Source organism: Etheostoma spectabile, chromosome 6 (assembly GCF_008692095.1).
Source record: "Etheostoma spectabile isolate EspeVRDwgs_2016 chromosome 6, UIUC_Espe_1.0, whole genome shotgun sequence".
Taxonomy (NCBI): Eukaryota; Metazoa; Chordata; class Actinopteri; order Perciformes; family Percidae; genus Etheostoma; species Etheostoma spectabile.
Window position 1 is genome coordinate 5,969,522 of NC_045738.1, and position 25,419 is coordinate 5,994,940.

General features: G+C 41.4%; 3 protein-coding genes across 7 annotated transcripts; 1 reads left to right on the forward strand and 2 right to left on the reverse strand.

Annotated features, from left to right (window-relative positions):
* Positions 1-931: 931 nt before the first annotated feature.
* Positions 932-8,829, reverse strand: LOC116691030 (glucocorticoid modulatory element-binding protein 1). 2 transcript variants are annotated; one of them, XM_032518341.1, is made up of 10 exons: positions 8,360-8,829; positions 6,983-7,124; positions 6,551-6,609; positions 6,255-6,373; positions 6,026-6,129; positions 5,294-5,478; positions 4,752-4,901; positions 2,824-2,961; positions 2,457-2,573; positions 932-2,373 (listed from the first exon to the last, which is right to left on the reverse strand). In XM_032518341.1, exons 2-10 carry the CDS (start codon positions 7,105-7,107, stop codon positions 1,835-1,837), a joined length of 1,536 nt encoding a protein of 511 aa, XP_032374232.1. In that variant the 5' UTR covers positions 7,108-7,124; positions 8,360-8,829; the 3' UTR covers positions 932-1,834. The 2 variants fall into 2 exon arrangements, with proteins under 2 accessions (XP_032374232.1, XP_032374231.1); XM_032518340.1 differs by having other exon boundaries at positions 6,255-6,376.
* A 326-nt stretch (positions 8,830-9,155) lies between these two features.
* On the forward strand, positions 9,156-21,386 carry si:dkey-34d22.1 (discoidin, CUB and LCCL domain-containing protein 1). Of its 4 annotated transcripts, none has more exons than XM_032518318.1 (15): positions 9,156-9,354; positions 12,066-12,287; positions 12,855-12,992; positions 14,137-14,188; positions 14,278-14,350; positions 14,459-14,592; positions 15,307-15,344; positions 15,594-15,785; positions 16,485-16,597; positions 17,535-17,709; positions 17,881-17,976; positions 18,157-18,268; positions 18,596-18,633; positions 18,719-18,829; positions 20,507-21,386. In XM_032518318.1, the coding sequence occupies exons 1-15, from the start codon at positions 9,252-9,254 to the stop codon at positions 20,947-20,949; spliced, it is 2,040 nt and encodes a 679-aa protein (XP_032374209.1). In that variant the 5' UTR covers positions 9,156-9,251; the 3' UTR covers positions 20,950-21,386. The 4 variants fall into 4 exon arrangements, with proteins under 4 accessions (XP_032374209.1, XP_032374211.1, XP_032374210.1 ...); XM_032518320.1 differs by having other exon boundaries at positions 9,159-9,354; positions 18,175-18,268; positions 20,507-20,949; XM_032518319.1 differs by having other exon boundaries at positions 9,160-9,354; positions 18,722-18,829.
* On the reverse strand, positions 21,290-24,878 carry LOC116691022 (oocyte zinc finger protein XlCOF6). The gene is made up of 3 exons (XM_032518329.1): positions 24,597-24,878; positions 24,164-24,407; positions 21,290-24,085 (listed from the first exon to the last, which is right to left on the reverse strand). The coding sequence occupies exons 1-3, from the start codon at positions 24,621-24,623 to the stop codon at positions 22,557-22,559; spliced, it is 1,800 nt and encodes a 599-aa protein (XP_032374220.1). The 5' UTR covers positions 24,624-24,878; the 3' UTR covers positions 21,290-22,556.
* Positions 24,879-25,419: the final 541 nt, after the last annotated feature.

The window sequence follows — 25,419 nt, forward strand, 5'->3', positions numbered from 1 at the left end:
CCTGTGCGAACATTAAAGGTGTGGATTTAATTACAGGGCAAATCTAAAGCTTCCAACATGAGTGCACATTTCAGTCTCTAATGTTGTTAGTTCCGAATGACAGATGAACGATGGATTGCTCAGCAAATTACTCAATCGAACCAAAGGAGCACAGTGTTTGTCAGGCTAACACCTGTAATTACACCTGCTTGATGCATGGCAGCCATTGTGCACACTGGTATTCAAGGCACAGAGTAGCAATTTATTTAAACTAGGAAGTATTTTGGCCTGAATCCGTTCAAGTGCACGATAGTTTAATTTGCGGTAAATCAAACAGGATGTTGCAAAACACTGTTCCAATCCAACAACAGGACTGGCATCCACATGATGCTGACAGCTGCACTACGATAAAAGACATTTTATCGAGTATTTCATCCCCTGCCACTCATGACCCCATAACAAACACCTGCATCTGCACAGTCAGTGAAATGCATGAATTTATAATAACATATTATTAGTTCTGAGGGAAGTTGTCAAAGGGTGGTTATCAAACTATCACTGTCTATCACTTTGCATGCAGTGCTTCAAAAGTAAATGCAAGTAAAAACCATGGTGCACTACCAGCCACACACCAAACATCATATCACAAAAATGTATTTCAACCGTAGAAAATGACTGTTTGACATCTGTGACTGTTGTTTGACCACAAATCCGACGTGCTTTTCAGGTGAAACCGCAGCACAGCAGTTTTCTCCCCTGTGATAGATAGATAGATAGATAGATAGATAGATAGATAGATAGATAGATAGATAGATAGATAGATAGATAGATAGATAGACAGACAGACAGATAGATAGATAGACAGACAGACAGACAGACAATGTTGTATGTATTTAGTGTTATCTAGTAAAATTCTGCATAAATCAACAGCATGAACAGTCACAATACTTACTTTATAAACAGCTTTCACTGTCACAAATGAAGAAGAATTTGATCTTCAGACAGGGAATGCTGGGTGCATAGATCTTAGGCAGGTCTTAGGCAATGTGACAAGGGCCAAAATACAAGCCTGAGTGAGATATATTTCACAAAATCCAAATAATCTAAAATTCAACACACAAGTGTAACTCACAAAATATTAAATTACAAATAGTAGTATAAACTAAATATAAAAGTATGAGGAATAATGTGTCGCAAAGACCAGCAAATTACTTTTAGACGAGGGAAAATATTATCATCAAATATCAAAAATAGAACCTTAATATTGTATTTATCTGACTTTCATTTAGAAACACTTACAGAGTATTGTTCCTAATATACTATATTCAATAGACAAGATAGATTTCTTTGTTTTAGGGCTACAACTAACCATTACTTCTTGATCAATTAAACTGCTGATTATGTATTGCAGATTAATCCACTTTAGTCTATAACATATCAGAAATAGTAAAACAAAAAAGAAAAGAAAAAAAAAAGTCCATTGCAAATTCCCGGAACACAAAGTGATGGCTTCATATTGCTAAATATTTTCTATTTTGTTCAACCAACAGTTAAAACCCCAATTTTGGAATTTTTACTTAGATAACAACTTATTCTAATTCAACTAATTATCAAAATAATTCCTTTTCTGTCAGTCTGCTAATCAATGAATCATTTTAGCTCTATGTTAGAAATGCATGTCCAAAATGCTCTTCTCATATGTCTCAATGCAAGAAAAAAATATGTGCCTGTAACATGGCAACAGTAACCACAGTATAGATATGAGAATCCAAGAAAAAAAAGTAACGTTCAGTCTTCGGGTTTCAGGCACATTCCCTCACTTAGTCCAGCATTCTTTTGGGAGCCTCTTTCTCCCTCACTTACTTTTATGTTTCTTTGACGCCTTTTTTCCTAAATCCACCTTTTCAATATCATGCAAGCCCTCCGTCTCCTCTACCTCCTCGATTCTACGGTAATGGTCTTCTTCAAACTTAACAGTCCTCTGTACAGTCTCTTTGTGGATCCCTGACGTGACCTCGCCCTCCACGCCCTCCTGTCCCAGCCTGCAAAGCTTGTCCTGGTTCCCTGTCTCACCGAGCTCATTCTCCCTCTCCAGCTGGGCTTTATGGCTGTCCCTGTCCATCTTGCCAGCTCCGGCATGGTGGTGCAGGCCATTGGAGCCAGGGAAAAGGGTGAAGAGCTGAGGGTTGATTGTGAGCTGAGCGTAAGCTGCAGCAGATAAACCGGTAGCAGAGAGAGGCTGGATCACTGGGCTTGTTTTGACGGGAGACAGCAAGTTGTGGGTCCGGCTGTTTGACGGGTTGTGAAGTCGTAGGTGTTTCAAGTGCAGAGTTTTGCAGGAGATACGTTTATCAGAACCCTGCGTCCTCCGCTCCTCCAACATCTCATCCGGCACTAAGGGAAAATTGCATGTTAGTTGATATAATCAACTGAGATATCACTGTATGTACCGTGCGTTGCATCAACAGCTTTCTCACCATTAACATTGTTATGGAGTTTGTTCTCTTCATCTTGGCTGCGCTTCAGGTCCAGAGCTTGCTTCACTGAGTCTAAAAGGCCAAACATCTTACACAGGGAATTAAGCATGACGGCATCTAACAAAACAAAATTATCAAGAGTCAGCTACATGGCTTGAATAATTGAAACTATTGTCCACATCATTTCTAAACCACTTTTCACCCCTTTTTTTAATCAATGTCCATGAATTTCCTCAAACTAGATCTGGCTGCTGGAGCCTTTATTAAAAATCATTGTAAAATTTGATTTACATTTTTTTTTACTTGACTGACAGAGTAATTCTTTTCACAGTCATGTGGTTAGCCGGGTCCCACCGTTGGAACTCACCCGTCTCCTGCAGGTTGGCCTTCCCACTGCGAACCTCCACTCCTTTAAGAGTGGCTAATAATTCAGTCTGGAGACTGGACAGAACCTCGGCCATCAGCCCCGAGTCTGCCACACCCTTCCACAGGCTCAGTACTCCATCTAGAGAAGGTCAATTTGGTGGGACATTATTATGATATGTGGGGAAAACATGACAAAGTGTCTCAGAGAAATAAGCTAAAGTGGCATCATAGAGGTGATTTGTGTATGTGTGAGAAAGCAAAGGCATTCCTATGTGAGCTGTAGAGTTGGAAGGTAAAAGAGATGGGACACAATGGGAACAAAAAGCAAAGCAAATTACATCAGAAATGTGAGATAAATGAGAAGGAGTATGGAGGCAGAGAAATGTCTGGAATGGAGATTTGAGTAGTAAAAGGTTTGAAAAAGCGTAATAAATTGAGTAGGGCAAACATAGAAAGAAGTGTCAGGGTTGGAGAAACAATGAAAAAAAAGATATAACAATACAGAGGAAATGGGAGAGGTGCAGCAGAGAGATGATGTTAAATGGGTGACAGAGGTAGAGAGGAAAGAGCAGGAAAATGGGTAAGAAAGAGACGAGGAAGGAGGACAGAACAGATTGGAGGGAGACTGAAAAATTACTCGGGATCTGTACAAAACTGAGCCAGATAGAAGATGAGTATATTAGAGTGATAAAATATCAGAGGGGCTTTGATACCTTATCTTGAAAGAAATATGCCCACTCTCACCTTAGCTAAAATGTCTGTCAAGATAAATGCACTATACCCACAGAAAATATTCTAAATCCCATTTACAGCTATCTGAAGCTAAATTCATGTATTTTTCCATGTCGGAGCAGTACACTAATGGAAAGAAGCACATTTCTGGAGATAGAGGAGCAAGTTTATTTCTTGAGAGTTTTGTGACACACAGTACCTCAATTTGCCATTCACACAAATGATCACTTGAGGCTATTTTACCTACAGTAGTCCAGGTGGAATAATGCCTAATCAGGTCACCTTTAAAAGCCCTTAAATCAAAGATTAGGCCCCTGCAAGAGAAAGCCGCATTTGGAAATGTCACATGCCGTCAATGGTAATATAATGGGATGTGGCTCTGCCTGTTAGTGGTCAGCAACTTTTTAAGGTCAGTCTGCTAGGAATGGCAGAACATCCCACAACTGCAGATTCAGAGGTTTTGTTGGCTCCATGTATCAGAGGTGTGAGGCTGCAGGAGGCGAGACACCATGGACAGACCGACTGCAGGTAGTGGGATGTTAATATGCACAGTTATCACTTGGTTCTTACGCAAATTTTCATTTATTATTCATGCAATGATGAATCCGAGTGTCTTTTCCTCACCAGTTAACATTTTTATCCACCAAGATACACAGTTGCACATTAATTGCCGCCTCTTTTTAAAGGACATGGCTTACGAAGGTACAGCCTGGAGGACTAAAGGTCACTGGGCTGAACCTGTGTCTCCTCCTGTAGTACAGCGAGAGGTATCTTATAACCTTTCCAAATTTACCTCTAGGACATTGCCCTTCAGCTGACAAAGTGGTTAATACCAGAAGTAGACGCAACTTCCATGAGTTTATACAGTGGAGGTTATAACATGATGTGCCAATACAAAACTGCAGTAAACTACCGGATACAAAAAGCTTTTAAACAGAACATGTGGCGTTTCCTATAAAAGTCACAGTGGAGCACAGCAGGTGAGTAGTTTCCTGCTGTGTAGCATATTGTGCAAGTATCACATATTACGTGATGAATGCTAAATAAGGCTGATGTATAAAGAGCGCTCTTATTTCCTTGGTTTTGTCAAAAAAAGGTTGCTTCAGCCTTAAAAGTCAATATATTTGACAGTCAGTCAATTCAAATCTCTTCCTCATCCTGTTTAACAAGCACCCACGTATACGTTTTCATATTTACCAGGTGTGTCAGCTCTCTTTCTCTTCGCAGCATGGCCGTTGGTTGTTGTGTGATTTACTTCCCGGGCTGGACCAGGGCTCCACTCTGCCGTTGCATTGCACTTCTCCTCCAAAGGCTCCTCTATCTCTACTGCATCATGCCCACCCTCTCCTGAATGACCACAAAAGGGATATACTGTACATAGAGTGCATCTCATATTTCCCTTGAATCTGAGTAAGCAGGAGGAATACTGCCAAGGAAATCCCATTGTTTTTATTATTATTATTGTTATATTTGTTTCTGTGCAGTGCTTTCTCAGTAGAGAAACAAGTTTGTTTATGAAAAGGTATCTGACAGCTTTTAATGTTCAGGTAATTTCCTAATTCTTTATTGTCCTTGAGCTCCGACAGCTTGTGTCAGAAATTACTTTAAATCATATCCAGATGGCTTCAGATGTTTTTTTTCTCCATCGTCTCAATCATATCATATAATCATGAAAACAGCAGCCCAAGCATATGTGGGAGAAAAAAAACATCAAACGGCAAATGCCAACTGAAATCTACCTGTCAGGGGAGGCACCTGTCCTCCAACCAGGTCAAGAGCCAGACATGACGGGCGCGGCTGCACTGAGGTCCCCGGAGGAAGCCGCGTGCTGTTGTTGAGCACATCAAATTTAGTGCTGCGGCAGGTGTTGCTGCACACGGTGTCATGCTGGTAGAAATCTATCTGGCCGGAGTCCATCATTTTCCTGCGGGGGGGGGGGGGGGGGGGGGGGGGGGGAAGAGGTAGGTTAAAGGAACACTACAGAGTATCCAAGAAAAGTGTGGATTAAGATTGTTGAACAATCTCAATAGCTTTCCAGAAGTTCGTTTGACACAAAGCCCATTAATCTGACCTCTGGAGGAATAAAGGTGAAAAGAGCAGATATTGTCTATTGAGTCGGTATATTGGCTCACAGTAACACTGAGAACAAGTGCGTACATGATAAAGGGGTGAGTTTCAGTCAGCAGCTTTCTTCCAAGTTATTTGATCCTGCCATTGTAATACCGCTGCTTACCGACTACCTCTGGAATGCGCTGGCAAACCCCAACGCAGACAGACCTGATGCAAGTGCAAATTATATGAATGAGATATGCGGTTGACTTCATTAGACTGAGGTGTTTCAAGTCTGACACTTTAACCCCAATGCAACCAAGTAATTAAAGGGCATGCAGATTTACAGTTAGCATCAGTCATCAGCTATGAGGAAGAGGACAGAAAAACATAGTGTTTATGTTTCATTTTCACAAGTCTACCTGAGCATTACCCCTCCCAGTCTGATGGCCCTTTTCCAGTCCTTCAGAGTGGCTTTTCCTGCCAGATGTACAAACTGCTTGGGACTGATGAGCTGGTCGTTGAACTGTAAAAGAAGAAGATAACACAACGTATGTTTTTTTTTATAGTATGTGGAGAAAAGGAATAAGACATATATGAAAATGTAATAGTAATCACGTCTGGTTGAGTTAACAAGTTAAGTGAACTTACTTTGACACATCTGACGTTGATTCCAGGGCAAACAAACTTCTTAAATAGTAGCACAGCTCTTCTGTCTCCGCAGGTGATGGGGTAGCCATACTCAATCTCCTCTCCTTCTGCTTTACTGTCTTCTAACAATCACAAGCCAAAAACACAACCACTTGCACCAATATGCAAAGCAATATGTTCATTAATCAAAGTATAATTAAGTATACTGTATCAACAAAGTGGTTGCTTCATGCACAGCATTTACAGGAATTCCTGTTGTAGTTTAATGTCAGCAGTGAAGGGAAAATGTCACATACCATGATGTGTCTCTATGGCCAAAACTGTAGTGCCAGTGTTAGCAATGTCATCATTTAACCTGCAGAGTGCAACAGAATTAGCATGTTTAACACAATAAAAATTTAATGCAAACTGATAGTGGACTAGTTCTGAATTTAACAGCAAAATATGTGATTAGTTACTGCATATCTACCCTTCTTGAAATGTCAGTGGTTTTCCTTTTCTCCACATAGCTTACTGTTGTATTCATTGACTTAAGCCTGCACTGAATATGAACAGCAGTCATGTTGAATAACGTCATAAGATTTGGTTAGGAGATAAACTATCGTCATGATAAAAACCTGTCTATACTTTTATACAAATCTATCTATTCGTTTACAATTGCCTCTCTATTGTGTCACACAGCAAATCCAACACATCTACTGGCCCTTTAATGATGTCAACAATGTTACCCATGTGGGATGGGCTGCAGGTGCAGGATGACTTCAGACTTATAGCTGTTGCTACTGGACTCCCCTTCCTCTTCCTTCACTGTCATGAGATCCCCTGAAGACACCGCGGCCTCAGCACCCGCCATCACCCCTCCCCACAGAGCTGCACGCAGAGAAGGCCAAGCATGCATGTTAACATCCTGATCACTCACACACACACACACACGCATGCAGTGATACTATTTAATGCATATACAGGTCAATGAAAGCTTCACCCAACAGTCTTTTCTGGCATGCAATTGTAATCATACTGGAATTAAAATAACATAATCCTCACACGGGCAGGACTTGCTTTCTATGTTGCTGTTGAGAATGCACATAAATATTATACTAGATGATGCGACGACAGTTTACAGTTTTGACTAAAACCTGGATTTATAAGGCCATAATTGTAAAAAAATTATATACTTATTTTTATTTATTTATTAATATAATTTATTTATACAGAGTGAAATTCTCAAATCAAATCTTATCAGTACTGTGTTCCAACTTTGATTCATTTAGGCCACTTTTCTTGTAAGTATGGTACCAATAAAAGACCTCTTGAATAGATATAGCCCAATCTTCAGTATGCTGTAAACAAGTCATATTAGGCAAATCATCAAATAAAAGTTATTTCTTTGTGTCTGCTGAATTGTTATTAAGTAGCTACATGGTTACATTCTATACCATTTCTGAAAAGGTTACAGTTAAATTATAAAGTATAAGGTAAATAATTACTGGAAATGTAGGTGTTGAGAAATAATAAACTAATTTTGGTCAAAGGCATATAGTGTCCACTGGACAGTTTTGGTTTAAAGGTCATTAGGAATTAGGGTGAAAAAGAAATGTAAACTCCCTCCCCGGTAAACAGTTACAGAATAATAAATAAACTGTGACTGCATTATTTCTAGTATGATTATTGATTATTGATTATGGACATAATTATGTAGATAATATTCTACACATGCAGCACCTGAGGCGTAAGATACACTGGGCGACAATGTCATAGCATAGAGGGAAATGGACGAGAAATAACCAAACGGTCTGTCCATGGTAAACAACATTTTCATGCAGTGAAAGGCAGACTATACATTTATCAACATTATGTTCCACACTAACTCAAGTAGCCCTTGTTGGATCACCAACTCCTACACGGACAGTTGCGTGCCTTTCTCACCCTCCTTCACCCACTCAAACTGACGTCTGTTGGTGCGGCAGCACGCACACCCCGGCAAACAACGGTGAGACGGCGCGCGCCCCCGTCCCAGAGAGTGTGCACAACAACCCACAGAGTCTATACTAAAACACTGAAACACTGCCTGCTACTTTAAAGCATATTTTGGTAGTTTTACTTACCGTTTTACAGCTGGGGATAGTTCATCCTCTTGCTTGTGAGTAAGGCACAAGAGCATGCGCCGTGCTGCTTTGTTACACTTCCTGCAGTGAAGGCAGCATTTGCCTGAGAAGCATCTGTCCCGCTGTCACGAGAAGCGGTTAGTTCGCACGCGATGTGTAAATCGGTCAAACTGCTCGCATGTGCAAGCGCACTGATTGGTTTAAACTACATCTGAGCACTGAGCCATGGCACCGTGAATGCTGAAAGATTTCAAGCTTCAAAACGTGTTTTTCAATCCAAAGGAAGTCGTCTAAATGTATTTTTAAAGGACGCTTCCCCCGTAGGTTTTACTTAGACTCAAAAACAAAACGTTAATTCAGTGGCTACTTATGTGGTGGCCGTATCTTTTTGGTTAGTCGTGCAATAAACGCTGTTCAATGCTGTTGCGTGTTTTTGTTGTTGCCTGTATTTCACCAGGAGGTGGCAGGCTTTGCACTTTAGTGTAAAGTAATGTAGGCGTGCCAACAAGTTACACAGACAATGTATAGCCTTTTTCAACAGAAAAACATGACATTTCAAAATGTTGTTTTTACAAGAGACGGTATAGAAAATCTTAGTTTACCCACAATGACTTTTGAAAGCAACTTGTCCCTTTTTCATTTACCGGTATTTATGAAATATAAGTATTACTGCCCACAGCTGGTCTAAGATCAGCCCGTCCCTATTTGGGAATGGAATGCTTGGGAGTATTTGATTGACACTCACGGAGAACCAATGAGAGGTCGAGTTTTCGTCTCGTGGCCAATAGTAAATATCCAGTACCTTGTCCCAGTTTTACTTTAACTTTTTACTGAGGCCAGAAGCTCGAGCCATCGGGGCTTGCACCTTACTTTTTCTGGAGCTCTGGAAATCATGCTCGCAAAGTGTGAAAACATCCGGAATGCTGTGAAGTCTCTTATTACCGGTTTCTGGATCACTTTAAGCGTCTGTTCCGTAGGTGTTCACGGTCAGGAGGGTAAGAGAAACCTATTTTTTTAACGCTTTTGACCAGATACAGAATTGTGACGCGAGACTATTTAAAACATCAATTGTTAGCTGTTGTTACTAACGTTAACGTTACTACTGTTACTACTTCTGGTCATGAATAGCTAATCACTAATTAATTGCTAGTGTATTGGAATTTAATGGTAACGTTATAGTGGCATAGTTTAAAAGCCACAACCTATGCATCCTATCTAACCTAGGCATTACCATACAAACGTGCTACTGTCGTTAACTCAAATATACATCAGCTGCTATTACGCTAACTGTCACCATTGCATAGGCTTGTATTGTGTAATGCCCAAGTCCTAACGGTTTTAATATGTTCTGCTGTCAATTCACTTTTACGGTATGATACACTTACATTAGTCCCCATACTGACTATGTGCTTAGGTCAGTGGCAAAATTCTGTATTTTAAATTGAAGTAGGCGCAAAGGTCGGCCATTTGAGGTCATGGTAGCATTCTTTACATACTCTTCCCTAGTGCATGTTTACCTACTGATCCCAGCAGCTTACCTTTCCCACAGGTTTTTTTTCTTTCTTTTTCAGAACAGCAGACACGTCTATATGCAGTATAAATCACAGTGATCATACATACACACACCCAAATAGAAAAGCAGTTACCTGCCCCGTAGACTATAACATTCAGCCATACCACAAATCTTACTGTTGATATTTGTCTGTCTCTGTAGCTTTTGGTTTCCTCACATCGGAAGCTGATTAAGTCCAGGGTCAATAACTTATTCTGAATCACCTTTTGCTTTCTCAAGTATGTGCAAAGAGCTTTGGTGGGGCCAGAGAATGGGGGAAACCTTTTAGCCATGGCAGTGTAACGTTGTGATTGACACACAAGACAGGTTAAGGCAATATAGTGACAGGTAGCCTAGGTGAACATCCTGTCTGCTAGTGTGGACCTGTAAAGACCTGTCAACAAAGCCTCAAGTGGAAAAACAACAGGCTGCTTTTGATTGAGTTTCTGCTATCCTGCCACCCAGGTTGACTTCTTTAATTCGCCTCCAAAATTTTCTAAACTGGTCAGAACAGGCCAAACACATATCCTTTCTGTATGAAACTAGAAACAGACTGTAGGTGAAAAAGTTCAGTGAGCAGGGAGAGATTACCGGCCACCCAGAACTTCCCCCAGCATTGCAGCCTCTGTGGCCTCCCACCGGAAAGTGACAGATCCGTGCTCTGTTGCCCACGGTTACAGTATGTGACTGTGGCATTTCCAGGGTATCCTTTGGGGACTTGAGGAGGGGCAATAACATCCAAAGGTTTATGGTATCAGGAGCTGAAGAGCTGTCGGGAAGTAGGGGAACGGCTGGTGTGATGCAGGATGTGTGTGACACAGGGTGAGTGGAAGGTTATCCTCCTGTTTCCCCTCAACAAATGTCCAGGAGCCTTATAAGGAAGACAAGGACAGGGATGATGCGTAGGCTTACATGGACCCTGGTGCCTTTTTCAAGTTTTGACCATTCTTGGAACACATCATTACTTGACATTTTTGGGTTAGATTTTGAGCCTGCCTGCCGCCCCCACAGCACTTATCTCTGTATGACCACTGTAGGAATTGAGTCATTTATTTTCTGTGACCCACGGGGATGTAAGAGGATCTAAATATTTGCCGTTCCAGTTCAAATGTTAGTCACGGCAACCGCAGGTCAGAGGATGTAATGAATCAACATTCAAGAAAAACAGTGTTCATAAGGAAAGTAATGCATAAATAAATAAAAAGTACAGACATTTTCAATTTTCTGGCCTTTTCTCTTAAAGTCAATTCTGTTTTATTTATATAGCGCCAAACCTAACATAATTTGTCTCATGACAGACAGTTGTGTTATGATCAGAAGAGTATAAACATGCCCTGGTCTGTTCTGCATGTTCAGAACAGACTTATTACTCATCTGTTCCAAAATGGTGCATTAACAAAGCGCTTAATATTCTGTGTCTCTAGTTTGAGAATAAATGGCAAAGCTGTCTGCGGTTATGTGATTTTAGCTTTTTTTAAGCTTGGGGCACTCAGCGTATAGCTCTTTGCTTGGCACAGACGCTTTGGAAGTGAAACTTCTTTTTATAAAATGCTTTGATAACCATCAGCTGTGTGAGAAATAAATATTTCTTGTTGGTCAGTAATCAGTCGATAAACAGAGGATTAATAGGCAAAACCTTTGATAATTGGTTAATTGTTTTTAAGTTATCTAATAAGTATAAGAAAAAATGCTAATAATTCACTACTTTCAGCTTGAGAAATGTGAATATTTGCTGGTTTCTTTAGTCTTCTATAACATTCAACTGAACCACTTAGGGTTTTGAATTGTTGGTCGGACAAAACAAGCAGCGTCAATAAATGATTAAAAATTGTGCTATAAGGACATTTTAAATAACCAAATGATTTATTAAGAAAATAGGATTAATCCATAATAAATACATAGACACAAGCAGCCCTTGTACACTATAACAAGTTACATTAATGATTTAACTTAAAACACTAATAACCTTTATTTTTTTGCTCCGCAAAAACTTAAAATGGCTAAAAAATTGAAAGTGTTTAACATAAAACATAAACATTTAAACACTATCCGTTGGCAAGTGGTTGGCATCTAATTTTGGAATGAAACTGTCCCTAAACATGTTTTAATGTTGGATTTTCCCATCACAGCCTCCTTATTGTACTGTTATTTCAGGTAATGGCTGTGGACATACACTGCTGGGCACAGAGTCTGGCACATTGGCCTCTCCAAACTATCCAGGCACCTACCCCAGTAACACCTGGTGTAAGTGGAGGCTTCGAGTGCCAGAGGGCCAAACGCTGCGACTGCTCTTTGGGGATTTTGACATTGAGAGCAGCCCAGGCTGCAGGAATGGTTCTCTTGTGATCACAGACAAGAGCGGGATACCCAGTCTGGGTAAGCTTGTTCACCGCTGATGGATTTTTTTTATGTTCCATGTCATTACTGACGTTCTCTCAGCCATGATTGTGGAATACACGCAGGGGACGCCATTCCTTTGGCACATTGACAAAAGAGGCGAACCCAGTTTCGTAACAGACACATGCACGTTCCCCAACCAGGTGTATCAAGTCGTGTCTTGAGGGCATACAAATTTGACAAGACACCAAAATGAAGGATGAGAGATTTGGGAGATAGAAATAGTTTGGTTAGGCTGCCATTTGGGTTTATTATCGGAATCCTCAGAACCTGGCTCACGATTTTATGTAATTTTCTCTGCTGGGGAGGTGTTTTTACATGCAGTCTACATGGCTTTGCTGTTCACTATACAGTTGGCGTCATGGGAAACAAACTAGTGGACTGACTTCAATCATCTTCATTTGTTGATAAATGCTGACGAAGGGACTGACACTATTTCACTATATGAGCATGTGTTATGCTGTTTGGGTCTGTATACATTACGGTATTGGGAACAACAAAGTATTTGTGTTAATGTGCTTTTACAAATGGTCTGCGGGTCCACAGGTCCAGTGTGTGGGAAGCTTGATACATCACTCAACAATGTGACATTTAAAAGCAATGAAGTGACAATAACCTTTAGGTCAGGCCCACACCGCTCTGGACGAGGGTTTCTACTGTCCTATGCCACAGACCAGTATCCAGGTAAGACCTTTGATTGTTATTTGTGAAGTGCTTACATCGTTAAAATCAGTATACAAAAGTTGTTTATTACCTCTAACGTCTGTGGTTACACTGTTGTGCCGTTATTACTGCCGCAGTTATGCATGCAGAGCACACAGCTCAGCTTTACAAATGCCTGATTTGTAGTTTGAATTGAATTTCTCTAATTTGCTCATTTACAAGTTAACACGGGTGTGATTTTAACACCAATGTCTGTGTGAATATTTGTACTTGTGCATTGTGTGTTAAAGAGTGCGTGTGCGTGCGTGCGTGTGTGTGCGCGCGCTGTGAGTCACTTCTTATTGGCATTCATCCTCCATCGCTATCTTTGCTCTGGCGTCTTTGCTTGGACTCCTTCTCTTAGGCTCAATGGAGTGAGGCCCTCAGGCTTCAGTCTGTTGCTTTCAGTGGCTGGATTTCTTTTTCCCTCCCCCTTCTCTTCATCAGCGTGTTAACCACTGCAAGCCCACTACCATTGTGTGTTTGTTGCAACCCAGAGGCTTTTGATCTAGTGGTTATAAAGTCCAAGTATTTTAACTCCCTCTACCAATGTAACAGCAGATTGTAACATGTACAACAAAATGTTTGAATGTTTCTGTATCGTATCGATTCAAATAGAAAAGGAGACAAGTTCTTCCTGTGTATCATTTAAATAACCATGTGGACTTGTTTGGTCTGAATGCTAGTCTATATTTAGAGATAATTTCCTTTTGTCTGGATGAAGTAATACATACTGTACAGTATGTATCATAGTTTCCTGTTTTTTACTGGAGCTGTTTATGAAATCCGTCAGTGTCTGGAGCTAAGCCCGTGTTCAGACATACAAGCCACTGTCTGTTAATTGTGATCACACGAGGCCCATCCACTGTACTCGTGAACTTTGACAGTAACAAAGGGCTTACTCACATCAACAGCGATGAGCGCTCATCCCCTAATATAGCACACGTAGAGCATGCTAGACCCCTCTCACACAGAATCTGTTTGTGTGCGGTTGATTATTATGTAAGCCTGAGTTACTGGGTCCCACACCATAGTATTTTAGTCCACCAATACATATTTAGGAAAGTTTGAACTAGTCCTCAAGAGTGTTGATTTAATTACATCTCTGTCTGTTTTGCTGTTGCAGGTCTCATTTCTTGTTTACAACGAGGATCTCATTCTAGCTTGCAGCTTTTGAGGTAAGTGGTTGACCTCCACATTTCCCATAATAGATTCTGTTTCAGTTGAAGAGTGAGTGTTTCTCATGGATTATTCTGCTGTTTCTCAGTGTGTACTGCCCTGCTGGATGTAAGGATATCACAGGGGATGTTTGGGGAAACTCTGAACAGGGTTACAGAGATGTAAGTAATCCACATGTCATTTCAAGCTGTATTATTTTAAAATTAAAAGCACAAGAGATTCACTGCCTTCATGTCTGAAAGGGCTCCATGTGTCCCCCTCTGCTACAGACCTCAGTCCTGTGCAAGTCTGCAGTCCATGCAGGAGCTGCATCTGATAGTCTGGGAGGCCGTGTCACTGTGAACCGTGGGAGAAGTCTTACACTCTATGAATCCACTTTTGCCAATGGAATCCTTTCAAAAATGTGCGTCTGCTGTTATTGAAGTCATAATAAAGGATCACACTGGTCCAATCCCAAAGTGAGCCCTGAGGACTAAGGACTGAAGACTCACAGACTTAATTGATCCCAGGTGCTAAGTGAGTGAGTGTGTGAGGTAACATGGGCTCAGATAGGTATAAATGGGATTAGGACAGCACTTCACAAGATCACATGTTAACTTGGCGACGTTTAATAACAAAGTTTGTTGCTTTCCACACGACCAAGGCACAGGAGATGGCTGCCTGATTCCAAATTTTTCCAAACACTTGTTTTACAAGATGGACAACAGGTCCGTTCCATTGGCGTGTGTCGTGCTGTTGTTTACCTTTGTAATTTCCGGATTTCCCAATGGTCTCCGCGGTAAATGTCACAATGCTTTGAACTGTGGGTAATTCCCTTTGGTGAAGTCTGCATCAATGCAGACTCACGGAAAAGGCTCGGTAAGTGTGTACTCAAACCCCCACGCCTTTGAAATTCGACATTGGGACAACCCTAAGCCCTTCTGAATTTTGCAAGAACGCGCACCAAAGTCTGTGAGTCCGGACTTTGGGATTGGGCCCCTATGTCATAAAGTTCAAAATGAGATTATATTTGATGTGTGTGTGTGTGTGTATATATATATATATATATATATATATATATATATATATATATATATATATAGATGCACCGCCCTTTTTAACTCTCCTGTTTTGACAGGGGATCATTATCAGAAAAGAAGCTGCTCTTCAGCCAAGGTATGAGCAAGACATGACATTTATTACTTGTTGTGAGCACAGCACACCCATTGTTTTTGCATGTTTTAACCCTTTTACTAAAATTAAGACTTTATTTACATTCCTGCTGTTCATTGCTCAAGACATTTCTTTGACCCCTTTTTTTTTTAAATGGCAAAAGAAAGTTCTGCAGTAAAGTACCGGTATACATGCTTTGTAGTAAAGTGTCTAATGTTGCAGTATATAAAACACTCTGCATTCCCCAAACAGAATGCAACAACATCCTGAGTGTTTCTGGTTTAAATGCTTCATCTTTCCGGGATGAAAACAGTCAGGAGTACACAATGTTCTGGTCCTCCAGAAATATGGATTCTAGCCATCAGTTCCTACCCTGGGCAGCAGACGCTAATGATCTAAACCCGTGGGTGGAGCTGGGGATAAGTGATCGAAGCACTATCACAGGTAAACAATTTCAAATTAGAATTTGTGTATAAAATATGCTTATTTAAAAACATTTTAATATACTCTAATAAAGCTGTTTAAAGGATAACTCTGATAATAACAATGTCAACAAATATGCAAAAATAAAATGGCCAAACCAACAATGAATTTATGCCACTGAATAGTATTTTGTGTGTATCCAAAGTCTGATATACAGTAGGTTATTCCTTGGTGCCATTGACCTCCAAAATGTTTTCAAAAAACATGTCAACAAGTCCCACTCACGCACTGGCTGACCTGTTCCCTAATTAAGATGAATGTGGCCGCAGTAATTCATTTTTAGTCAGTCATACCTACGCCGTCCTGCCAGAAATACTCGTTAGCACACCAAAGTGTATTATTTCACCACTGAAAATAGTCCGCAACAAATGCACTATTTTACTGCAGTTCATTTTAAGAAACAAATTATTGAACCTTTTAAAAAAATGAAACTGAAAAAAATGAAGATTTAGATCTTCAGTTGAAACCAATGAGCTTGGGCCACAGACTGGGTATAGAAGTCAAAAAGAAAGAAAAAAAGTTCCAACACATTTGGTCTTTTAGTGGGATTTATTTACAATTGTCATCAGACTTTGTGTAAAATTGTTTTTTTGTATTTTATTGTCCACAGTGTGTTACATATGGTGAACTAAAAAAAAATGTTGCACTCTGTTTTTTCAGGAATAATAACAACAGTATCAAACGAGTACTACATAGAATCCTACAGTCTTTTCTTCAGCAAGGACAGAAAAGCTTGGAAGCTATACAAAGGTGCTCTCAGCAGAGAAAAAAAGGTACGCATTGCACCATGCTCACTGATGTTCACTTGGTGGTACTCATTTTTATGTGTCAACTGAGTCTAAACTAGGGCTGTGCAATTAATCAAATTTGTAATTGTGATTACGATTTTGGCTACTTAAGATCACAACAACAAGAGTAATTGAGAAAAACGATCATTTTGTACATTGCATTTTACAAGTAAACAGGAAAAGTATTAAAGTGGTCATATTATGCTTTTTGGCTTTTCCCCTTTCCTTTATTGTGTTATATGTCCTTTTTGTGCACATTATAAGTTTACAAAGTGAAAAAGCTTAAAGTCTACCCCGAAGGGACAGAGAAAACACTGTTCACAAACTGCTCCAAACAGCTCTGTTGTAGTCCGGCCTTTACTTCCTTGATGAACGTGTGCCACTTTGTAACACGCGTTATGATGCTCGCCTAGCTGCTAGCGTGGCACACCCTCATACTCTGCTTCTGACTAGCTAGTAGTTCTTACCTAGCTACTGCACATGTGCGACTCCCAACAAAAATGGAACAGAAGAGTGATAGAAGTCTGTAGCTAAACCAGAGAGCTCAACACACAGGGTGAAAAGAGGAGCTGCAGCAGTACAACAAAAATATGTTTTTTGTTTTTTTTTAATTAAACCATGTAAACCTATTTTGATATAACCTTGAAATACAATTAATAACCTGAAAGTGATCTTAATATGAGCACTTTAAAGGAAATTTCAAAGTTCAAAGTGTTTTCACGTCACTGTTTAACTTTTTTAATTTTTTTTTAATTCAATAATTGCAACATCTTACCAAGAGTCAATGAGATTGTGTTAAATAGTTGTGATTTCAATATAGTCTAAAATAATTGGGATTAGGATTTTTTTCCATAGTCTAGAGGACATAGTCTATACAAGGTTTCCTGGTGTCCCTCTGTAATTTGGTTGTCATGGTTCCCAGGTATTTCAGGCCTATACTGATGGCCACCTCAGGGTTCTCAACAGCTTATTCCCTCCAGTGGTGGCTCGGTTTGTCCGGCTACAGCCACTCAGATGGCATGGCCGAGCTTTAGCTCAGGTGCAAGTCCTGGGCTGTCCTGTTGCCAAGGTAACACCAAGGTCCCGCTCAGCCGCTGGTGGGTGATTTCACTACTACTACTACTACTACTACTACTACTACTACTACTACTACTACTACTACTACTACTTATCAAGAATCAACATATCTCTGTTTACATGATCTGTCTAGCAGTGTGTTCATGTCTGTACCCCTGATATTATGATGCCCTGTCCTACTGGTCCAACAGAATCTCCATCCATCAATGTTAACATGGACACCCCACGGCCCAGCCCCACTCCACCTTCCTCCACAGAGGGCCCAGTGTTAGTGGAGACAAGACTGAGTGTGTACTTGCATAGCTTTGTCATTTAATGTGTGTACAATAGGAATTAATGCCAGTCTATTTAAGGAAGAACACATTTCAGATCAGTAAAAACATTGTTATATATTCACACTTAACGGTGTGTACATTGCAATAAACTGCATTCCTGCCTCGCCCTCATACAACGGTTTACTTACTCAGACACGTATGTTCCTGTAGGCTCCAGTCAGCCAGTAATGGTGGCAGTGGGAGTGGTCCTGGGGCTGATAATGTGCGGCAGTTGTTTGTTGGCTGGAGTCTGGTGGAAGAGAAGGTACTGTATTTTAATACTGTTGAGCATTTCAGAATTTAATTATTTTCAAGTACAGTTTGCACACACGCTGATTTGAATGGATTTATAACACATGGAGTACTGTCACTGTACATTAAAAGCTTTTGTTTTATTCATGAAACTGAGATGGATGATAATTTTTATTATTGGTTCATTAGTATTTTAGCAATTAATCGTCATTTTTAAAGTAGTTGTGCCTGAAAAATGACTGAAACAACTTATCAGTTATTTAGATTTTTTTTGTTGACTGACTAATTGACTAATCTAGTATGTACATCATTCTTTGCGTTCATCTCCTTCTCCATGTAGGAAAAAAGATTCCCAAATGAAGTACTCCTTAACCACAAGTAAGTCAAGTGCTCTTTTAACATTTCCCACTATTTTTTGATCTTCTGATAAAAAGCCTCTGACTCAGTGTGTTTGTGTGTCAAGCAGGTAGTCAGAGTTTCCAGGCAAAGAGTCTCTCCTGTCCACAATCGGAGCTTATCTCTTACCCTCTGGAGCGAAATGTCCATGATGCTCTACCTAGCCCTCCTCTTAATGGTGAGAATTCATGGAAACACGTTTTACTTTTTCAACAGAAAGCACTGCTGTGCCTCGGTATTACCACTGTTGTTATCAGCGCCTGCCCTTTTGCTTGTCCTTTCATTGCCTATTCAGAGTTTACTGTAATCTCAAGTTGTGAGCTCTGCCTTCTCCCCTCCATCTTTCCTGCTCTAACAGTCTCTGGCTTCAGTGGTCAGTTTGAGGGGCTCACGCCAGGTCTGACAGGCAAACAGCTCTCTCCACGGGCTGTCCATTCTTTCCCTTGGCTCAGCCCATTGCCCAGACGCAGTATAAACATTCCTTTCTTTGGTCCACGGAGCCTCTCTGAAAGAGACCCTTTAATTGGAGCTTGATAAAGAGCGCTCAGCCCCACCACCACCGCCAGTTCCCCCTTTTGCTTGCCCCTCCCCCTCCCCCAGCAAGGGGGCCCTTCCCTGGTCCAGTGATAAACAGGGCAGAGGGTCAAATCTAAGACAATCATAGCCCTCACTAAAGCCTGTCTAATTAAAATAGCTGTGGCTCGGAGGCTCCCTGTGGGCTCTTGTGTAAGGTCTAGGCCTCCCACACCACAGCCTCTTCTGCTTGGGGAGAGTAGGGTCTGGTCGGATCCGAGGGCAGCGCTGTCAGCCCCCGTCCCTGTGGTTAAAGGAGACATTGTTAGTGGCCAAGCATCTAATGCAGGGACTCAACATTGGCCTAATGTAGTGGGGATTCACCAATATGTTTTAAAGCTTTTAAAATGCCTGATGTTTCCTTTCCATATAGGCTGATCCTAACCCTATCTTATGCATTTGAAACAGGCTTAAAGATATACAGTAGAACTCAAAGGTTATACTCTTTTCTGGCATGCCTGTTTGAAATGTGCATTATATGTTCATAAAGACCTGTACTTTGAAAAACTTTCAAGCCCCAGGTTCACTTACATAACTATTCCGAGGCTTAGGAATAGCTAAATAAATGAACCTTGAGTTTAGAATAGAAAAGTATTTTTAAAAGTACTTTAAGGTAAGTAAATGCTTTTGTAGATTATACTTAAATCCAGTTTAGTTTGACAGTTATATGAAACTTTTATTTACGGGGAAACACACTAAGAATAAGGTATTTTTGCAGGAGAGCCTTGTCTACATTATATTTTGACAAGTTTAATATATATTTTTTAATAACAATTAATAATTTTTTTAATAATTTATACTGTTTATTGGTCCCCAGTGGGGAAATTACAAGTTGTACTTGTTGTGTCTTGGAGACAGTTACGTATATGGCTGCAGCTACTAGCTTAGCCTAGCACAAAGACAGGAAACAAAGGGAAACAGCTAGCATGGCTGTAGTCAACGGTAACAACATCTACACCGACCAGCACCTCCAAAGCCCTCTAATTAACACAGTATTTCTTGTTTATTCAATCCTAAGAACCGGAATAATAGAAGCCACTATTCACCACCCGGGTTATGTAACCAGACTATTTCATGCTTGGGACAAGTAACTTCCTGAAGTCTCCTCTGGTTGTCTAGCAACTGCTCAGAGCTGACAGTGCCTACAGAAATTACCGTACCACTGGCCATGCTGAAACTGATCAGGTTTTTGATTGGCATGGGTATCAGTGAAAATGCCAATGTTTTTTGCATCTCAGATGAATAGAAATACAATCTCATACTGTTTTTTTTTCCCTTTCAGACTATGCAGAGCCTGCTGTTGCAACGATAGGACAAAAGGTTGGGTCAACATTCAGACCATCCTCAGATGAGGGCTACACCACCCCCTTCACCTTCAACCATTATGACACTCCTGGCAACCTGCCAGAATATGCCGAGCCTCTTCCTCCAGAACCTGAGTACGCCACTCCCTTCAGTGAGCAGCCCTCAGAGTCCAGCCTACCGACTTTGACAGGGATCAGTCACAGCAATACACATGGACCCCCTGTACCAGCACCCACCGCTGGTACCAGGACAACATCCAGCCACACTCCTTATGACTGTCCCGCACACAGGATGCTTTCCAATGGCTACTGCACTCCTGCACTACATGTCAATGGCCCCCGGCCGGTCAGTGTGGTCTATGCTGAGCCCAAGTCATCGGACTCTTTACTACAGAAGCACACTTATGAGGAGCCTTTGTGAACACAGCAAGCTCAGACACAGAGAAAGAAAAATAGACTCCTGAGCTAAAATGTGTGTGTGACCAGAGGCCCACTTGTGGGTGGGGGGGGGGTCTCAAGTGGACACGAAGCTGGACAGTGTTGTCCATACTAGAGTACTAATGCTGACAGAACTGAACTCCCAGTGAGTGATGCACCCAAAGTTGAGAAGTCACTATGGATCACGGCGCATATATGAGGGCATACACAACTCATTGCACAATAATCCGAGAGCCATATGGACACAAATATCGCCTTCCAGAAAGTATGTAATTGTACAGCGGAAGTATCCTGTGATGCACAGAGTGAATGCAAGTTCAGTTGTGTCTCAGATGAAATGTTTAATCACAAGCTGCACTTTCAGAAAACACATACAGCAATGTATGCTTCATTGTATTTAACAGATTAATGCAAAAAAAAGTGGATTAAATATGTCACTTATGCTCACAAAACAAAACATATTCACAATGTAGAATTTCAACATGTTTTGTTTAAAAAAACATTTATAAATGGTACACTGTAAGTGGTGGATATTGTTGCTATAGCTATGTGTAACCACTAGGTGGCTCTCTTGAGCTTTTAACTTTATCGGATTGTGTGATTATTTGTCTGCTGGTTGTCACTCCTCAGATAATTGTTATCCATACATAGTTTACGGATTTTTAAAAAATGTGTAATATAACACAGAAAGGCACAACAGGCGAGGTTGCGCCGTGACTAGGATGGAGGACTTTCATCTACACAGACAAAAGCCCCGGTCATTGAACATACCGCATGTCCTTGAACAGGACACAAAACCTTAAACATTAAAATGATTCCAGTACGTGGCCTTGTTATTTGTTAGGCTTCAGCTACTGTACAACAACTTAAATCTACCTAACTCTGTATTCCATACTTTCACTTAATTGTCTATGCCTTGGGACGTCCAATGGATTTATTGTTGTATGGAAAATACAAATTAAAATTAAATCACTAAAGAACTTAACATAAATAAACTAATATGACTGATGTTTTTCATACTTGAAAATAAAGAGGACAGAAAATTGTACATGTATATAATGAGGGTTAGGTGGGAGTGGTAGTTCTCCATTATGTCTAAAAATGTTTCCAAAAGACCCTCAATTATGTAATTTCATTGCTAGAAATGCTTTCACAAGTTTTGTGGTGTCACATTTAGCGATGAATTCGCTCACTGCTGAATAAGGCACAATAAAACAACTGTATTAAAAACTTTAGGAGTTGGCCCGGTGTGTGATTGCAGAAGCAAGAAGCCTGTAGCAGTGACGGACCTGCACAAACAGGCAGCAGGATACCTCATTAATAGAAAAATGTCAATCAAGTATAAACTTCTATCAAATCAAAAATCTGCCATGATTAAGCTAATGAATATAACACACAGAATCTCTTCTTACAAATTTGTCATTGTCATTTAAGTCTACATAATAATATAATGGCTCAAAAAGTTGAGTGCTATATCAAATTGAAAAGACCAATACCTAACTACAGAATATATTACACACATTATTTCAACACTGGTTTTTAAACATGATTTACTCTGGTGTTTTGATGTTGTTTATGAACAACATGAAATCAAACCGCGTTGTTATCGCGAGCCCCCTTGTTGGTCCCCGACTCTTTCCTCTGCCCCTCCTCCTCCTCTCCTCCCTCAAAGGAGTAGTGCATCAGAGTCTGATGTCTGTTCCGGGACGGAGCGTCCTTAAAACGCAGGCCACAGTCTTCACATGCATACAGAAGTCCCTCTCTGTTGCTGCCTGGGCTTGCTCCCTCTGACTGAGATTTGTGATGAGCAGCGATCGACACAGAACCCTCTCTGGAATTTGTAGCTGTGTGCAAATCGCTCTCTGTATTGTTGGGTGAGTTTAGCCCAACGCTGGCTGGAGGATAAGTCCTGGGACGCCCAGGTGAATAACCACGGCCTGCTGGTCCCCGATACGCGTCCCCAGCTCCAGCTTCTCCGTGATCAGGGGCAATCCCGTGGACTGTCCGGTAGTGGAAGCGGATCCCGGAGCGGTTGGAAAAGCCCTTCTCACAGAATCTGCAGATGAAGGGCCTCTCCCCTGTGTGGATGTGCATATGGATCTTAAGAGCTCCTGACTGGGTGAAGCATTTGCCACACTGACTACAGCAGTAGGGCTTCTCTCCTGTGTGGGTCCTCTGATGGGCCCGGACCCCTGCCAGGTGGGGGAACCCCCTGCCGCAAAATCCACATGAATATGGCCTTTCACCTGTGTGAATCCGCCTGTGGATCTTCAGAGCCCCCGATTGGCTAAATCTCTTCCCGCAGTCAGAGCACGAGTAGGGCCGGGCACCACTGTGCACATTGAGGTGGATGCGGAGATTGCTGTGCGAGTTAAACGCCCTGCCGCACTCTGTGCAGAGGAAGCCGGCTGGTTTGTGAGCGTGCTCAGAGCGCTGGTGCTGCAGCAACTGGGACGGTCTGGAAAAAGAGGCAGAGCAGTGCATACAGGGATGGAGCGACAGCATGGTCGTAGATGCCCTACTGCTTCCCTCTTGTTGCTGAGGGGGGGTTTGTCCGTGCTGGTGGTGGCAGACCTGGGTACAGGTAGGAAAGGAGCGCTGGCAAGGCAGGCAGGGAAAAGGGCCAGAGAGCTGCGGAGCATGAGAGCGGGCAAGCTGAGGGCAGGACAAACAAGACGCTATGGGACAGCGGTGGTGATGAAAATGATGGGTGTGAGAAAACGGGGAGTCTGTGCCTTCCTGGTGGCTCAGTAGCTGGGTGCAGGTTTGAAGGCTGCGATGGCAACACAAGCAGGGAAACATGGAGAGGTGGGACAATGAGCCTGAGGACGCTCTGGAAGTGGGAGTCTGGTCTGGTTTCTGAGTCCCTCTGTCTGTGTCCTCCCTCTGCGGTCGGCTGGACCCCCTGTTCTCCAGCTCAGATGTGGTGCTGCTTGGTTCAGTGGTGTCCGGTAAGCACATGCTGAGACTTATTGGAGCAGTACTGCTAAGGTCCTTGGGGTGGCATACTGCATCCAAGCGTGGGGGCAAGGACAGAGGCTGTCTGGGTTTTAACGTCTCAAGGGAAGTTGAAGACGTGGAGTAAGGGCAGCCAGGGCAGGTGCAGGCATTGTGCACATCTAGACATAGAATAAATATGAATTACAATAAAATTAATGCAATAAAATGACTGGACCAGCCTTATTTTGAGCTCTTACCTTCTCTCCTAGCCTCTCCCTTCCTCTGTGGTGCCCCAGGCTGCACCCGTCGGCCTGCCTCTGCCTCAGTCTTGTCCCGGGCAGGTCGAGGTTCAAGTGAACCCCCTTTGAACCGCAGAACCTCACCACCACCAGCTACGCCCCATGCTGCGTTCAGCACATCTGGCTGATCCTTTAAGGCGTTTCCAGATGTGATAAGGTCACCAATGAACTGGTGCATGTCCATCCAGGAGCACTGGGCACGCTGCAGGAGGTACAGGGAATAGAGGTCTGAATACATTTGGTGTATGAATAACCAAAAGTCCAGGTTAGGCTACTTAACAATTCGTTGACAGGGAGTTACACACTTTCATTACTTTAGCTAAAAAAAACTGGTTCCTCTTGTAATAATAAAATACTTTATTATATTTAAACAACGGGGTCGCCTACTCACATTGTCGCCACACTTGTCTTTGTCCATGAATTTAAATAAACGCTGGTGTTGTCGCCAGATCGACGGCTTAGCTTTGGACCAACGACTCTTGGGTTCAGAAACAATGATAGCAGCAACAAATGCACGCTCTTTATTACTGTATTATTATAGCTCTGCTGTAGCCTACTTCCGTTAAAACCGTAAAAGCATTGCGTCACCGAACATTGTATTTCCGGGATCTTTAATCACGTGACGCGTTGAATTTTTCTTTTCTACACTTTAAATACATAATGTTCACTTGAAAAACATATGAGACGAGACATCAAAATGTACATACAAACAAACACTAAAAAAAGTAAAGTAGGCTACAATTATTTCAATAATGGAGACCAGCCAATTGTTCTAAATCTAACAATACAAAATCAATTTTAAGTATTACAGGAAGATAAGATAAAAAGGTATAATGAAAGGGTTTAGATGATGAATATAGAAGAGCTGGATACCGTGACGCATATCTAACTTTTCTTGAGCCGAAAAAAAAAAAGTGTAACTTGTGACGTCACCACAATGTAAAGTCTTTGGGTCAGCGGGGGTAACACTACTGCGCATACTCAGTGGGCCGCACACTGAATAGGCACCATTTTGGGATTCGGTATTGATGGTTTAAAATCAGAGAACTAGCATTTATGAAAATTGTATTTGGCAAATAATTACATTTAGACTGCAAAGTAAGATTGTTTATTTTTAGATTTGAAAGATATATTGCTTCTCTCTATTATGTCTCACAGAAATTGCTAAAATCGCAAAAGAAATGCATCAAACTTTTCAGTGCACGTATTCAGTA